The 18,084-nt window shown below is 37.7% G+C and overlaps 1 protein-coding gene across 5 annotated transcripts in view; it reads right to left on the reverse strand.

Annotated features, from left to right (window-relative positions):
• Window positions 1-537: 537 nt before the first annotated feature.
• Window positions 538-18,084, reverse strand: part of CMTR1 (cap methyltransferase 1) — a 392,012-nt gene continuing 374,465 nt past the window's right edge. For all 5 annotated transcript variants that reach the window (XM_053712701.1, XM_053712702.1, XM_053712699.1 and 2 more), the window contains 5 exons: window positions 16,802-16,870; window positions 15,106-15,153; window positions 12,314-12,426; window positions 11,643-11,751; window positions 538-1,923 (listed from right to left, as the gene is read on the reverse strand). In XM_053712701.1, the coding sequence (XP_053568676.1) occupies window positions 1,761-1,923; window positions 11,643-11,751; window positions 12,314-12,426; window positions 15,106-15,153; window positions 16,802-16,870 (502 nt within the window). In that variant the 3' untranslated portion in view covers window positions 538-1,760. The remainder of the gene's footprint in view (window positions 1,924-11,642; window positions 11,752-12,313; window positions 12,427-15,105; window positions 15,154-16,801; window positions 16,871-18,084) is intronic.

Genomic DNA, 18,084 nt, shown 5'->3' on the forward strand with positions numbered 1-18,084 from the left:
ACAAAAGCACTTACCTGCAAATCCAGCTGTCCGGCAGGTGGACAGCTCACAAGGCGTGAAAGGAAACATACTCCTTACAGAGACCTGTAGAAAAAGAAAGAACAGAGTAAACAACTCTGGCTTTCTATACCAAGGGAAGCAAATATGTTAGAAAGCCAAGCAAGGACTACCACACAACTTTCTAACTGCTTAAAAGCCACCACTACTCAACCCAAAAACTTGCTTGTAGTTCAAATTTTTCTTCAGACACCAAACTTCACCTCCTCCGTTGACAAAGACAATGACTGGGGATTATGGGTAGGGGAGTGATACTTAACAGCTTTGCTGTGGTGCTCTTTGCCTCCTCCTGCTGGCCAGGAGAGTTATTCCCACTAGTAATTGAATGACGTTGTAGACTCTCCATATTTAGGAAAGAAAATAAAGATTTGTTTTCATAAACTAAGCTACTTTGGGACCAATATAAAGTCAACTGTCAGCTTAAAACGCAGAAGAAGAAAAGTAAATATAAAACAGATAAGAAGTTGCATTTACAATGTATTTTTGTTAAATGTACATAATTATTTATTCATTTCAGAGTTGTCACTTGTTGTTCACTTTAGATTATAAATAAACTGATTACAAACAGTAATGAGATGTTGGTTCATTCCATTCAAATGAAGTGGACGTGTGCAGCATCTACACTAAACAGATTGATATTTTAGCAACGTTCGGTACGATGATCACAAAGCAAGTTAAATAATCAATACCAGGAATTTGCGGTGACTGAATACTTTAGATTTAGTTGTAAGATGATACGCAGTAACCACAAACTTAACAATATCTATTTTATGACCAATATTTAAAGTGCTTTATTGCCATATAAATGAGGTGCGCCTCTGTTATATTATCACAAACCATGCAAAATACACCAGAGCGCAAGTGAAAGAGACCCAAAGTCTGAGTCAGCAAAATATCGATCCTTTTAAATGATGAGCTATAGTGATGCTTCCTTGTGGTCACTCAAGGCTGAGGAGCTAAATGGAATTTGCCACCTGTCCCTCAATCTCTCATGGTAATCTCATGTCTTTCAACCTCAGCCTACTTTAAAGTACTATGTTGAGAAAAGTGTAAAAATATTAGAACCCACACACAGTCTCATTTCTTTTTAATTATACTTCTAAAGAAGGCTCAGTAATCGATCGTTTTATTTGTGTCCATTGTTTTAATATTTGTATGGCATTGGTGACTGTTTGAACTTACTCTTAAAAATCTTGTATGTAAACCACAGATGGGTCAAAATAATATGGAACACAGATTTCATAAACAGCAATTCCAAATGTCAGACAGCAAGACCATGTTCCCAAATGTCAAGTCACAAGTATGGCTGCAACAAGAGCCCATCTTGGTCGTAACTGGAAATGGGGATGAAAAATAAAGGCTGAATAGTTTACATTTTTAAAAACAAAGGAGTCATTGTACCCACCTCCAAAAAAATGAAAAAAAAAAAAACTTTTTCAGAGAAGCAACAAAACACCTTTAAAAAAATATATCATGTTACCATAAGTACATTTGCAGCACAATGTAGGCCTCTGAGTCAGGGTAATTCTGGGTCCTCTAACTACTGCTAATATTACTGTTCTCGGGTTTTGAACACGCAGGTCTAAAAGTGCAAGTTGCGGAATCCCGGGTATAGTAAATGACAGTAACGGAAAGACAAGAGGCTCTTCCGCTTTCATAGAACCCTCACTGCATTAAGTCTCTGGGGTGTTCCCATCACTGCACTACCTATCCTCTCTCGCCCCAGAAGAGGAGGGCTGATGCATGCGAATGAAATCAAGGACTGTGTCTTTGGAGAGCTTGTCCATGCTGGGATCTTGTTTTTGAGAGTCATGGATTTGGACTCCATCTCCCCACTCCCAGAAGAGTCGTTCGAAGTAGCAGACGCTGTAAAACAGAGAAGGAGATAAGGTGGGCGAGAAAGGCAAAATATGGAGAGAAGACAGAGAGAGGGTGACACGGAAAGAAGATACAAAGATGATAGGGGAAGAGTCACGGGAAACAGATAGAGAAAAGGATGAATATGGAAAGATTGGACGAAGGGCAAAATGGCAAGAAGAGGACAGAGGAGTTGAAATGAAGAAGAATTAGAGGTAAAGAAGAGAGCTAGAAAAGAGAACACAAGTGAGGGGCAGAAAGATACATTAGGGAAGGATTTGAAAAACACCCCTTATCATTCCATTTTAAAAAGAGGCATAATTGTTACCCCGAACATATTACTAAATGTATGGGAATTAGGGAAGTAGTTCCCCATTGGAGAGGTGGGGATACCATGAATCAATTAGCTAAACTTGAAATGAAATGGATATTATGTGACTGATTCACTTATTCTAGGAGGTCACAACAAGGAATTTGAACTGCAGTATTTTTTTAATTAAAATATATTCTGTAAGAATATGCTAGAAGAACGTTTTATATAAACTTTTAAGTATCACAATTTTATGGATACATTTTGCAATATATACACTTTTATAAGAAAATATTAGTTCCAATATCCTGTTGTGTAATCCTATCTTCAAAGTTAAAAGGTTAAAGGGACAGTATACACTCATTTTCATATAACTGCATGTAATATACACTACTATACAGAATAAGATGCACAGATACTGATATAAATATACAGTATACACTAATTTTCATATAACTGCATGTAATAGACACTACTATACAGAATAAGATGCACAGATACTGATATAAAAATCCAGTATAAAATGGTTTAAAAACTTACTTAGAAGCTTTCAGTTTAGCTCTGTTGAAATGGCAGTTGGAAAGCCCACTGCCAGTGGGAAATAAGACACTCCCCCCTCCCCCTTCTTTTGCATATGAAAATACCCTTTACACAAACAGGAGCAAGCTGGAGAAGGAAGCTGACGGTATTCACATAAAACTTTGGGGCTTGGTTAGGAGTCTGAAAATCAGAGCAATGTTCTTTAAAAATAAGCAAAATTATACATTTAAAAAAACAAAAAAACTTTATGGGCTTTATAAATAGATCATCTACAAAACATTTATGCAAAGAAAAAATGAGTGTATAATAGCCCTTTAAGTATAAAAACATAATTTATGTAAGAACTTACCTGATAAATTCATTTCTTTCATATTAGCAAGAGTCCATGCGCTAGTGACGTATGGGATATACATTCCTACCAGGAGGGGCAAAGTTTCCCAAACCTCAAAATGCCTATAAATACACCCCTCACCACACCCACAATTCAGTTTAACGAATAGCCAAGAAGTGGGGTGATAAAAAAGTGCGAAAGCATATAAAATAAGGAATTGGAATAATTGTGCTTTATACAAAATCATAACCACCACAAAAAAGGGTGGGCCTCATGGACTCTTGCTAATATGAAAGAAATGAATTTATCAGGTAAGTTCTTACATAAATTATGTTTTCTTTCATGTAATTAGCAAGAGTCCATGAGCTAGTGACGTATGGGATAATGACTACCCAAGATGTGGATCTTTCCACACAAGAGTCACTAGAGAGGGAGGGATAAAATAAATACAGCCAATTCCTGCTGAAAATAATCCACACCCAAAAATAAAGTTTAACGAAAAACATAAGCAGAAGATTCAAACTGAAACCGCTGCCTGGAGTACTTTTCTACCAAAAACTGCTTCAGAAGAAGAAAATACATCAAAATGGTAGAATTTAGTAAAAGTATGCAAAGAAGACCAAGTTGCTGCTTTGCAAATCTGATCAACCGAAGCTTCATTCCTAAACGCCCAGGAAGTAGAAACTGACCTAGTAGAATGAGCTGTAATCCTCTGAGGCGGAGTTTTACCCGACTCAACATAGGCAAGATGAATTAAAGATTTCAACCAAGATGCCAAAGAAATGGCAGAAGCTTTCTGGCCTTTTCTAGAACCGGAAAAGATAACAAATAAACTAGAAGTCTTACGGAAAGATTTCGTAGCTTCAACATAATATTTCAAAGCTCTAACAACATCCAAAGAATGCAACGATTTCTCCTTAGAATTCTTAGGATTAGGACATAATGAAGGAACCACAATTTCTCTACTAATGTTGTTGGAATTCACAACTTTAGGTAAAAATTCAAAAGAAGTTCGCAACACCGCCTTATCCTGATGAAAAATCAGAAAAGGAGACTCACAAGAAAGAGCAGATAATTCAGAAACTCTTCTGGCAGAAGAGATGGCCAAAAGGAACAAAACTTTCCAAGAAAGTAATTTAATGTCCAATGAATGCATAGGTTCAAACGGAGGAGCTTGAAGAGCTCCCAGAACCAAATTCAAACTCCAAGGAGGAGAAATTGACTTAATAACAGGTTTTATACGAACCAAAGCTTGTACAAAACAATGAATATCAGGAAGAATAGCAATCTTTCTGTGAAAAAGAACAGAAAGAGCAGAGATTTGTCCTTTCAAAGAACTTGCAGACAAACCCTTATCTAAACCATCCTGAAGAAACTGTAAAATTCTCGGTATTCTAAAAGAATGCCAAGAAAAATGATGAGAAAGACACCAAGAAATATAAGTCTTCCAGACTCTATAATATATCTCTCGAGATACAGATTTACGAGCCTGTAACATAGTATTAATCACAGAGTCAGAGAAACCTCTTTGACCAAGAATCAAGCGTTCAATCTCCATACCTTTAAATTTAAGGATTTCAGATCCTGATGGAAAAAAGGACCTTGTGACAGAAGGTCTGGTCTTAACGGAAGAGTCCACGGTTGGCAAGAGGCCATCCGGACAAGATCCGCATACCAAAACCTGTGAGGCCATGCCGGAGCTACCAGCAGAACAAACGAGCATTCCTTCAGAATCTTGGAGATTACTCTTGGAAGAAGAACTAGAGGCGGAAAGATATAGGCAGGATGATACTTCCAAGGAAGTGATAATGCATCCACTGCCTCCGCCTGAGGATCCCGGGATCTGGACAGATACCTGGGAAGTTTCTTGTTTAGATGGGACGCCATCAGATCTATTTCTGGAAGTTCCCACATTTGAACAATCTGAAGAAATACCTCTGGGTGAAGAGACCATTCGCCCGGATGCAACGTTTGGCGACTGAGATAATCCGCTTCCCAATTGTCTATACCTGGGATATGAACCGCAGAGATTAGACAGGAGCTGGATTCCGCCCAAACCAAAATTCGAGATACTTCTTTCATAGCCAGAGGACTGTGAGTCCCTCCTTGATGATTGATGTATGCCACAGTTGTGACATTGTCTGTCTGAAAACAAATGAACGATTCTCTCTTCAGAAGAGGCCAAAACTGAAGAGCTCTGAAAATTGCACGGAGTTCCAAAATATTGATCGGTAATCTCACCTCCTGAGATTCCCAAACTCCTTGTGCCGTCAGAGATCCCCACACAGCTCCCCAACCTGTGAGACTTGCATCTGTTGAAATTACAGTCCAGGTCGGAAGCACAAAAGAAGCCCCCTGAATTAAACGATGGTGATCTGTCCACCATGTTAGAGAGTGTCGAACAATCGGTTTTAAAGATATTAATTGAGATATCTTCGTGTAATCCTTGTACCATTGCTTCAGCATACAGAGCTGAAGAGGTCGCATGTGAAAACGAGCAAAGGGGATCGCGTCCGATGCAGCAGTCATAAGACCTAGAATTTCCATGCATAAGGCTACCGAAGTGAATGATTGTGACTGAAGGTTTCGACAAGCTGCAATCAATTTTAGACGTCTCTTGTCTGTTAAAGACAGAGTCATGGACACTGAATCCATCTGGAAACCCAGAAAGGTTACCCTTGTCTGAGGAATCAAAGAACTTTTTGGTAAATTGATCCTCCAACCATGATCTTGAAGAAACAACACAAGTCGATTCGTATGAGATTCTGCTAAATGTAAAGACTGAGCAAGTACCAAGATATCGTCCAAATAAGGAAATACCACAATACCCTGTTCTCTGATTACAGACAGAAGGGCACCGAGAACCTTTGTAAAAATTCTTGGAGCTGTAGCTAGGCCAAACGGCAGAGCCACAAACTGGTAATGCTTGTCCAGAAAAGAGAATCTCAGGAACTGATAATGATCTGGATGAATCGGAATATGCAGATATGCATCCTGTAAATCTATTGTGGACATATAATTCCCTTGCTGAACAAAAGGCAAGATAGTCCTTACAGTTACCATCTTGAACGTTGGTATTCTTACATAACGATTCAATATTTTTAGATCCAGAACTGGTCTGAAGGAATTCTCCTTCTTTGGTACAATGAAGAGATTTGAATAAAACCCCATCCCCTGTTCCGGAACTGGAACTGGCATAATTACTCCAGTCAACTCTAGATCTGAAACACATTTCAGAAATGCTTGAGCTTTTACTGGATTTACTGGGACACGGGAAAGAAAAAATCTCTTTGCAGGAGGTCTCATCTTGAAACCAATTCTGTACCCTTCTGAAACAATGCTCTGAATCCAAAGATTGTGAACAGAATTGATCCAAATTTCCTTGAAAAAACGTAACCTGCCCCCTACCAGCTGAGCTGGAATGAGGGCCGCACCTTCATGTGGACTTAGAAACAGGCTTTGCCCTTCTAGCTGGTTTGGATTTATAATAAATAAACTAAATAAAATAACTAAACACCTATATAGGTTTACCCAATGAGAAATAAGAGGTCCGGACACACCTACACACATGCGCACTGAGTAGCAGAAGACGCCGACAACTCTGCAATAAAAGTTCGTGGTTTCACTGTTGTCAATATACACCTGATGAAACGGTCACCTAAGACCGAGAAACGTTGTGTTTTATTACAAATAAAGTAATTTTTTTTAAGACGTTGGATCCACGAACTTTATTTCATTCAGCTGCAGCAGTTTTTTATATACTTTTTGAAGTTTGCTTTCTACAGCACAATACGGTTCAAACTTCATACTAGAGCCGACCGGGTTTGGCTACACATACAGAAAGACTGTATCCTGTGTGAGCAGATTGATACTGGCAGAGAAAGCAATCTGACATCCACCTGAACACCCTAGAGAACGGGCCACTAAGGACGGAGGTGTGAGTTAGCTGGACGACTCATAATAGTTCCAGAAGGCGTTTGTGACACTTCTCAAGTGTCTAGGAGCTCGTAAGTACCAGTTGTTCATGCGCATCTGTAGCCTGGTTGTATCCACTGACCGTACACTATGGTGGCGCCTTCTTTTCCTTTTTATATTTCTTGGATTTATTCCAGACTGGAGATGGTTTCCAAACTGAAACTGCTCCTGAGGATGAAGGATCAGGCTTTTGTTCTTTGTTGAAACGAAAGGAACGAAAACGATTATTAGCCCTGCTTTTACCTTTCGATTTTTTATCCTGTGGTAAAAAAGTTCCTTTCCCACCAGTAACAGTTGAAATAATGGAATCCAACTGAGAACCAAATAATTTGTTACCCTGGAAAGAAATGGAAAGTAAAGTTGATTTAGAAGCCATATCAGCATTCCAAGTTTTAAGCCATAAAGCTCTTCTAGCTAAAATAGCTAGAGACATAAACCTGACATCAACTCTGATAATATCAAAAATGGCATCACAGATAAAATTATTAGCATGCTGAAGAAGAATAATAATATCATGAGAATCATGATGTGTTACTTGTTGCGCTAAAGTTTCCAACCAGAAAGTTGAAGCTGCAGCAACATCAGCCAAAGATATAGCAGGTCTAAGAAGATTACCTGAACACAGATAAGCTTTTCTTAGAAAGGATTCAATTTTACTATCTAAAGGATCCTTAAACGAAGTACCATCTGACGTAGGAATAGTAGTACGTTTAGCAAGGGTAGAAATAGCCCCATCAACTTTAGGAATTTTGTCCCAAAATTCTAATCTGTCAGACGGCACAGGATATAATTGCTTAAAACTTTTAGAAGGAGTAAATGAATTACCCAATTTATCCCATTCTTTGGAAATTACTGCAGAAATAGCATTAGGAACAGGAAAAACTTCTGGAATAACCACAGGAGCTTTAAATACCTTATCCAAACGTTTAGAATTAGTATCAAGAGGACCAGAATCCTCTATTTCTAAAGCAATTAGTACTTCTTTAAGTAAAGAACGAATAAATTCCATTTTAAATAAATATGAAGATTTATCAGCATCAACCTCTGAGACAGAATCCTCTGAACCAGAAGAGTCATCAGAATCAGAATGATGATGTTCATTTAAAAATTCATCTGTAGGGAGAGAAGTTTTAAAAGATTTTTTACGTTTACTAGAAGGAGAAATAACAGACATAGCCTTCTTTATGGATTCAGAAACAAAATCTCTTATATTATCAGGAACATTCTGCACCTTAGATGTTGAAGGAACTGCAACAGGCAATGGTACTTTACTAAAGGAAATATTATCTGCTTTAACAAGTTTGTCATGACAATCAATACAAACAACAGCTGGAGAAATAGCTACCAAAAGTTTACAGCAGATACACTTAGCTTTGGTAGATTCAGCACTAGACAGCGATTTTCCTGTAGTATCTTCTGACTCAGATGCAACGTGAGACATCTTGCAATATGTAAGAGAAAAAACAACATATATATAAAGCAAAGTTGATCAAATTCCTTAAATGACAGTTTCAGGAATGGGAAAAAATGCCAAAGAACAAGCTTCTAGCAACCAGAAGCAATGAAAAATGAGACTTAAATAATGTGGAGACAAAAGCGACGCCCATATTTTTCGCGCCAATAAGACGCCCACATTATTTGGCGCCTAAATGCTTTTTGGCGCCAAAATGACGCCACATCCGGAACGGAAACGAATTTTTTGCGCCAAAAAAGTCCGCGCCAAGAATGACGCAATAAAATGAAGCATTTTCAGCCCCCGCGAGCCTAACAGCCCACAGGGAAGAGTCAAATTTTTGAAGGTAAGAAAAAATGATTAAATCAAATGCATTATCCCAAATATGAAACTGACTGTCTGAAAATAAGGAAAGTTGAACATTCTGAGTCAAGGCAAATAAATGTTTGAATACATATATTTAGAACTTTATAAACAAAGCGCCCAACCATAGCTTAGAGTGTCACAGAAAATAAGATTTACTTACCCCAGGACACTCATCTACATGTTTGTAGAAAGCCAAACCAGTACTGAAACGAGAATCAGCAGAGGTAATGGTATATATAAGAGTATATCGTCGATCTGAAAAGGGAGGTAAGAGATGAATCTCTACGACCGATAACAGAGAACCTAAGAAATAGACCCCGTAGAAGGAGATCACTGCATTCAAATAGGCAATACTCTCCTCACATCCCTCTGACATTCACTGCACGCTGAGAGGAAAACCGGGCTCCAACTTGCTGCGGAGCGCATATCAACGTAGAATCTAGCACAAACTTACTTCACCACCTCCATCGGAGGCAAAGTTTGTAAAACTGAATTGTGGGTGTGGTGAGGGGTGTATTTATAGGCATTTTGAGGTTTGGGAAACTTTGCCCCTCCTGGTAGGAATGTATATCCCATACGTCACTAGCTCATGGACTCTTGCTAATTACATGAAAGAAATGTTTATTTGTATAACAATCTGATTTGGTACAGTGAACTACAGGGGTTTAAGACGGAAGGTCATGAGTTTGAATCCTGATATAAGCTAATATATATTTTTTTATTTTCTTTCATTTATTTGTGAAAGATATTAGTTTATATTCATTATCCCTATGAGCCTCTATAGGCAAGAGGTTTTTATTTTTAACTTGGGAAACCAGTAACCTGAGTTTGAATCCTGATCTGGGATTTTTTTAATAGATTGTTTTAACATTATTTTTATAATTATAGTTTCATGAATATTGTTGTTATTATTATTATTATTATCGGTTATTTGTAGAGCGCCAACAGATTCCGCAGCGCTAGTTGTATGAATAGTATGTATTAAATTATCAGCATGGTAATATTATAACATAAGAATTTGTTTATTTGAGGAATAAAGACTCAGTTGTTTCCATAATTATATTTGAACATCATGGAGCTGTAACTTGTATCAATGAAGAAAGCGTCCAATCGAGAACATTGGATCGATTTTAAAAAGGTCAAGGATGCCGAATAATCTCCTTGAAAAAGCTAATCGTAATTAGCAAAATATACGTCGGAGTTGACTTAAACTGTTAGCCGGTCACGAGGAAGGGTGTTATTGTGTATGACACTGCTACCGGATACAGTGTTGTCACAGACTATCCCACTAGAATGTATTACTGTGTGCATGTACTCTGACCCGTTAGGAATCATTGTGAGCCAATATATATGTGTTTTTAATAAATTAACTATTTGTATCTAGCATCCGTGACCATTTTGTATCACGCTTTGCCCTGGGTTAATCTGATAAAGCACAATTCTAAAGCTGTTGAAAAACAAATGTGAGTACAATTGCTCATTCTTTGTCCATCAGGGATTTATGTTTGTAACATTTTTACACTATGGTAAACTTTTCTCTTTGTTTTTAAGGAAACATTATATGGACTGTTTGTAAAAAAAAAAAGGTTGCAGACCTCATTGTAAAAACCTCATAGACCTGACAGTTTGGGGTGTTGTTTGAGTTGTATGATTTGTGTATAGGTTTGTGCACATTTTTATATGTATTATAATGAATCTTATTATGGGTTAGATTAGGTACTATGGTATTAAGGTCTCGGGTTAGTAAGTTTATTTTGTAAACTGAAGACGGGAGGCAACTGGTTTATTAATGTCTGCAAATAGATGGCTGCAGATTAAAACTATCTACATTTGGTACAAAGCTGAATTAAAGGGATATGAAGCCCCAGACTTTTCTTTCATGATTTAGGTAGAACAGACAATTTTAAACAAGTATCCAATTTACTTCTATTATGAAATTTGCTTCATTCTCTTGCAATCCTTTGTTGGAGGACCAGCAATGCATTACTGGGGCATAGATAAGCCATTTACAGTATGTGCAGCAACTAATCAGCCGCTAGCCCCCAGAAGTGATTTGCTACTCTGATCATACCAAGGTATAATCTTCAATAAAAGACACCAAGAGAATGAAGCAAAGGAGCTAATAGAAGTAAATTGGAAAGTTGTTTAAAGGGATATTATACACTAGACATTTCTTTGTATAAATGTTTTGTAGATGATCCATTTATATAGCCCATACAGCTTGTTTTTTTTAAAAAAAAAGTATAGTTTTGCTTATTTTTAAATAACATTGCTCTGTTTTTCAGACTCCTAACCAAGCCCCAAAGTTTTAGGAGAATACTGACGTATACCTACTCCAGCTTGCTCCTGTTTGTGTAAAGGGTCTTTTTCATATGCAGAGTAAGGGGAAGGGGGGGGGGGGGGTCTGCTGTTTTTGCTATAGAACTACTTGAAGTGGGTGTCCCAGCCTAACCTTTTCAACAGAGCTAAACTGGGAGCTTCTAAGTAAGCTTTTAAATGGTTTTATATTGGATTTTTATATCATTATATGTGCATATTATTCTTTATAGCAGTGTCTATTACATGCAGTTATATGAAAATAGGTACTGTCCCTTTAAAATGACACAATCTATCTGAATCATGAAAGAAAAATGTAGGGTTTCATGAGCCACCCATTATAGAGACAGTGAAATAGCTCAGTGCCGTACAGCAATATAAGAACCAGCCAGTGTTACATTGTAAGGATATTGTGAGCACGATCAGGCCACACTTACTTAAATGGCGCAATAGACTCTACTGGGACTTCAAACGTGGATTTGTGAGTCCTGAGATTGTAGAAATATTTTCGGTTGTGGCTTTTGCTGAAGCCCATCGTCCATGGATCTGTGAGAGAATACATGAGATTTTGTGGCACATCTCAGAAATCTGCTTAATTTACAGCACTTTGTATACGCTGTGACTGTGAACAGGTGCAATTAAAGGGACATGAAACACAAAATTATTATTTCATTAATCAGTTGGAGCATAAATCAAATAAATTCCAATTTACTTCTATTATCAAAGGTGTTTAGTTCTCATGGTATTCTTTGTTGAAGAGCATATCTAGGTAGGTGACGTTCATGTGGTCTAAAGAACTATAGGCTAGCCGTTTCTGAAAACACCACTGCCATCTAGTGTTCTTGCAAATGTATGACACTGTCAAATGTATTCTTGCAAAACTGTTGCACTATAGTGTTTCAGACACATGCACACTACTGAGCGCACTTTACTGCTTTCAATAAAATATACCAAGATACAATTTGATAACAGAAATAAACTGGAATGTTTTTGTAAAATGTTACACTCTACCTGAATTATTAAAGAGACCTTTTGATTTTCATATCCTTTTAATGAGTTAACATAGTTCTACATAGCTTTTAATACATGCTTCTGAAATTGCTCTCACCATTCACAGTTTTGACAATGTATAGTCCTAACGGTACAAAATGGCGGTCGTCCCTTCCTGTGTAAGAAAGTCGTGGCATCCCACCACAGCTTTTAATTATCTTCATCTCCAATCTGCACAAACAGAAACAGCAAATTACTGGAATATGTTAAACCGCAGATGAAATACTTATGTAATTAACCACATACAGCCCTATTTATCATGGTTGCATGTTAAAGGTAACTGCCATTTTTAAATACTGGTAACTTTTAAATGCAACAGTAAAAATGACTGCAAATTTGTATTCCAATTCCAGTCCGTATTAAATTTGTAGCAGAAGAGATTTGAGACTCATTACACATTTATATTAATGTTTACACGGGTATTACATTTAGTTATAGCTCAGCCCTGTAGAATAAGTTTTAAATCAGTATTTATCCACAAACTTTGTCCTCTAGAAGTGGCAACTACATAAATAGAGAACATAAATCCAATCTCAAATTCCCAGGCAGCCAATCCGAATAGGATTACAGAGATAAAAAAACATTTAAACATATACATCCGAAATTAATCACTAAATCGCAAAAGCTCTGCATACAAAATAAATGTTTTAGTTTATGTCGCATTTAAAACTGTCATTTTGTTAACAAGATTTGCATTGTTTTGCTGCCAAAGCAACAAACCTTAAAAATACTCTTTAGTATAATTTATCTTATGTCCATTGTTGTAGCCAATCAGCTCTGATGAAGCAGTCACTGTGCAGCATGTAGCAGGGTGAGGTTCTGAATTCTGAAGAATGTTCTCTTCACTCAAAGGCAAAAACACAGAAGGAATACATCTTAAAAAACAAATAATGAGGGGGCAGTTTAGAGTATTAGCCTCATAATGAGAAGTACAAGAGGCTCCATATGCCTTGTGAACAGCCCCAGTACTTAAAAAGATGGCTGCAAAAGCTGAGAAATCTAACTATACACAACAGTCCTCTTTATTCCAGCCTAAGAAGTCCACATTCCATTACCAGGATCCAGGCAAAGGAAAGAATGAGCGTTTGCCATACCTAATGATATTATGCAGACAACAAAGGCATTGGGTATGACAGAGGTCCAAACAGGGACGTAACCCTTCCTTGTGATTTGCAGAATTAAGGCAACAAGGCTATTTAAGATTAAATAAAAGGCCGTCATGACCTGAGGTCAAACTGAAGAACAGCAAATACCCATTGATGAGGTTGCCAACTTAAACATGTTTGCTGCAGACTGTAGGACACTGAGCATGTGAACTGGCACAACAGAGGTAAGAAAACTCCAAAATAAACATGAGAAGCTACAAGTTTACATTCTTCCAAATGACAAAGCTTAAGCATATCTGATACCACCTTTATTTCACCACTGTGGCTTTGGCTGAATGAGAATGGTCATCATCACCTTAAAGCCACCGTGACCAGGGTGATGCTTGTCTATCAAAATTCCACAACAGGTGATAGGATGTTGTGCCACAGGCCCCCATGCAAGAGCCTGAACTCTGCGCAAGTCACTGAAGCGTGTTCAGCCTGGTTCTCTGCTGTTCATAGGCTGAAGATGGCAACTATAACCATAGAGAGATCAAGGTATTTCCCATTCTAAACTGCCAAAAATATGATCTACTATTGGCACAAATTAAAGAAAGGCAAAAGCTACGTAATCTATTAAAGAGACCAAAGACCAGCACACATTATAATGCCAACACTAGCATCTGACTTTAATGAGATGAGTCATGTAAAACTGCTGTAAAGCTTTTACAAACACCAGAAATACTCACAAAGAGTCTAAAAACAATGTTAAGTTGTTAAACCACTAAAAGGGGTTCAAGGAGCACACTCAGAAATAGACAAGCAGAGCAGGGATGACATTTTCCTTTTGAGGAAGCCCTGATGAGGGATGCTATGAGGCCAAGCGCATCCAGAACCTTGCTGAAGTTGGTGCAGGAATTGGAAAACGTCATGTAACAATGTAAACTAGACATGTAGGACATTATCTGCATGTGAAGAAACATACAAGTATGCAACTTCATGGTCTACAGATCTTGTGAACCAGGTTGTCTTTATACTTTGCATCACAGAATGATGTGCCTTCATTTTCAAGTGAACCTTTGAGGGCTAAAACCAGGCACAGTGTGATGTTCTTTTTAGGAAACTAAGAGTAAGAACCTTTTTACATGGGAAAGACTAAGTCCACCTGTTGTAGAGTCATGGACTAGTGTTCATCAAAGTACCAAATGAACAAGGGTTTGTATCCTCCAGACCTTTCATCTGCTACATACTCTCACTTGCTGTACCCTCTACAAACGAGAATTTAGGATAATGTCTTTGGCCTCCTTTTTCAAAACCTGAGGTAGACACAATACCAAGGTTGTCCTTAATGGATCAATTAGCAGACTGATCAGGTCCTTCAAGTACGTTTTATGCCTGGCTAGATTTTGATTGACATATATCCAAGCTACAAGTCATATCATAGGGTTTCCAGTCATAATGTTGTGAGATTGCTCATCACAGTGTCTTGGACAGGAATTAGTGGGTGGCAATTTGACAATTGCCATCATTTTGTTTCCAAGAACATTATTGCAGTCAGGATTAGGGGCTGGGAATTAGGATCAGGGCTACAGTTAGGAATCTGTTCTCATTAACAGAAGTTTGCCCTCTGGCAGAGATGTTGCAACATTTTTGTACCAACAACAATGTTGTGGTATATTCTGCTAATATATTTGTCAAGATAACAAGTAGGGCAGTCATGAAGCAACGAAAGGAAAGAAAGAAACGCTTACAGATGAAATCTCACCGTAAAAAGATCTTCTCTATCTCTTCTAACCGGTACACTTCTTTCACCCTGTGATAAAAATAAAAAACAGATTACTGCTGCAACTCAGCACATTTTCTACAGGAAACACTAACTAAGGTTTCATGCAATGTGCTAAGCGGCATGCTGTTCCATTTTAAGGGACCGTGTACTATAAAGAATTCTCCATTCAATGTGTTTCCAGTGACCCATTTTACCTGCTAGAGTGAATTAAATTGTTTACAAATAACCCATTTACCTTTATTTTGTCATTTGAAATAGTTGATTTTGCCTGTTGAAACCACCATCCATACTGAAAATTGAAATACTGCAGTAATGGGTACAGAAAAGTAATGTAAATATCCAGCATATGAAGTTACACTCCCAGTGGGGGAGATAGATGCTAAAATCTGTTTATATAGAGTGATAAGGCAGTGAGAATTGTTCTCCCTGTAAGCTCGACACATTTTAATGCATTGAGGTTTCAAAGAGCTCAATCAGCTATTTCATAAATACAAAAAAGCAGAAAGGAGCAACTTGAGCTACATTTTAAACTCTGCAACTGGTATAATTTGTCATTGGAAATAGAATTAAAAAAAAAACAATTTTGCATTACACTGTCCCTTAAAGAAGTATTAAAAACACTTTTGTGGTAAAAATGATTAATTATGAGTAGTGATAAAACTTTATTTTGCAGTATATGTTATTCATTTAACTTATTTTTCTGTAATTTGAAATAATGTTTCTTTGAATTTCCTATAAGAATATTTCTTAAAGGGACAGTCTACGCCAGAATTTTGATTGTTTTTAAAGATAGATAATCCCTTTATTACCCATTATCCAGTGATTACCTTGTATCTTAGCTTCTGCAGACTACCCCCTTATTTCATTTCTTTTGATAGACTTGCATTTTAGCCAATCAGTGATGAATCATAAATAACTCCACGGGAGTGACCACAATGTTTATCTATATGGCACACATGAAATATCACTGTCTAGCTGTGAAAAACTGTCCAGAGAAAAGAGCACTCTCACCTTGTAGTCAGTTGCCAGGGTGGCAAAGGTTAAATATAAAGGATAGAAGGAAGCACTCTCTGGTCTTTTTAAGTGTACTTTAATAGAAGAAGCGTGACATTTTGGGGACACACTGTCTGAGGAAGGGGAGTGTCCCCCCGAAACGTCACGTTTGTTCTATTAAAGTACACTTAAAAGACCAGAGAGTGCCTCCTTCTATCCCATATATACAGGTATACTTCACTTTACAGCGCTTCACTTTACAGCGATTCGCTAATACAGCGCTTTGTGGAGCTGAAGTTCAACCTCCAAGGATTTTGAAACAGTGTTGTAAATCATTGTGAGATTGCGAGAAAAGTGACTGGCACCATTTTGCTATGCTTAGTTCAATGTTAACTGCATTGCAGTGCAATCTGTGTCTCAGTGCTCCGGTCCCTAACCCGCTGTATGAGCGGGGTATACCTGTATATATGAAAAGACCAGAGAGTGCCTCCATCTATGCCATATATATATATATGAAAAGTCCAGTGAGTGCAGATTCCTTGTGGCGTATTTAAAATTCATGCTCCTGTCAATCCCTAATAAGCACACAGAGTGACACAAATTAGCGCTGTCATCTTAACCCATTTGCTGCCAAAGGAGGCTCCACAGCGCATCCAAGGGGTTAAGTATTTGCTACACTCACCGGATAGGATTCATGTCTGGCCGGCTGGGTTTGGAAACAGCTTTCACAAATTTCTCTGCCATTTGTATTCTAAAGAAAAGGGAAAGAATGAATATTTTTTTACATGAGATTGCCTGGAATACTTATAGAGACAACAGGCTCTGATACCTACAATCAAATCAGTTTCAAATAATCAAAACACTGCTGTGCAGCTTGTATGGAAAAGGACAAATGGAGGAAAATATCAAGCGAACCAACTTCCCTACAGGCAATAATCTTATCTGGTATCATAAGTCACTTTCTTTAATCAGTTAAAGGGACATAGTACTCATACGCTAAATCATTTTAAAGTGATACAGCATAAATAAAAAGCTGACAGGAAAATATCAACTGAGAATCTCTATGTAAAAAAGGAAGGTATTTTACCTCACAATTTCCTCAGCTCACCAGAGTAAGTGCTGTGTAAAAATGTATCTTTTAGTTACTGTCCAGCTGCAGGTTAAAAAAAAAAAGAAAAAAAAAAAAAAGGAAGAAATGTACAACAGCCAATCAGCAACAGCAGTGCTGAGGTTATGAACTATTTTACTGTGATCTCATGAGATTTCATAGTAAACTTCCTTAAACTGAATAGAGAAATAACATGAGTGTGCATGAGGCACGCTCACTTGCAGGTCCTGGGACAAGCATACTGATTGGCTGCTTTAAGCCCTTTACAATGGGGTGTGAATACTTAGGACATTTGAGGTAAAATATCTTTCTTTTTTTACATAGAGATGTTCAGGTGATATTTTCAAGTCAGCTTTTTACAGCTATGCTGCATCACTTTCAAGTTTTTCCACAATTGGGTATCATGGCCCTTTATATATATATAAATTAATAGATATATATATAAATGTTAATGTTTTTTTCTATCAGCCACTACCACAAATCATATGTTGTTTTTTAACCCCTGCAAAGGAACGGATGTCTGATATTTCCCACTTGCAGTGGGTGTTCCTGTAACCTTTTAAAAACATAAAATTATGCTTTCCTGATAATTTTCATTTCTTCTGACAGGAAGAGTCCACAGCTGTATTTATTACTTTTGGGAAATACAGAACCTGGCCACCAGGAGGAGGCAAATACACCCCCGCCAAAGGCTTAAATACCTCCCCCACTTCCCTCATCCCCCAGTCATTCTGCCAAGGGAACAAGGAACAGTAGGACAAATATCAGGGTGAAAAAAGGTGCTAGAACAAAAAATTACCGCCTCATAGATAAAAACACGGGCGGGAGCTGTGGACTCTTCCTGTCAGAAGAAGAAA

The sequence above is a fragment of the Bombina bombina genome, chromosome 4 (assembly GCF_027579735.1).
Source record: "Bombina bombina isolate aBomBom1 chromosome 4, aBomBom1.pri, whole genome shotgun sequence".
Classification (NCBI taxonomy): Eukaryota; Metazoa; Chordata; class Amphibia; order Anura; family Bombinatoridae; genus Bombina; species Bombina bombina.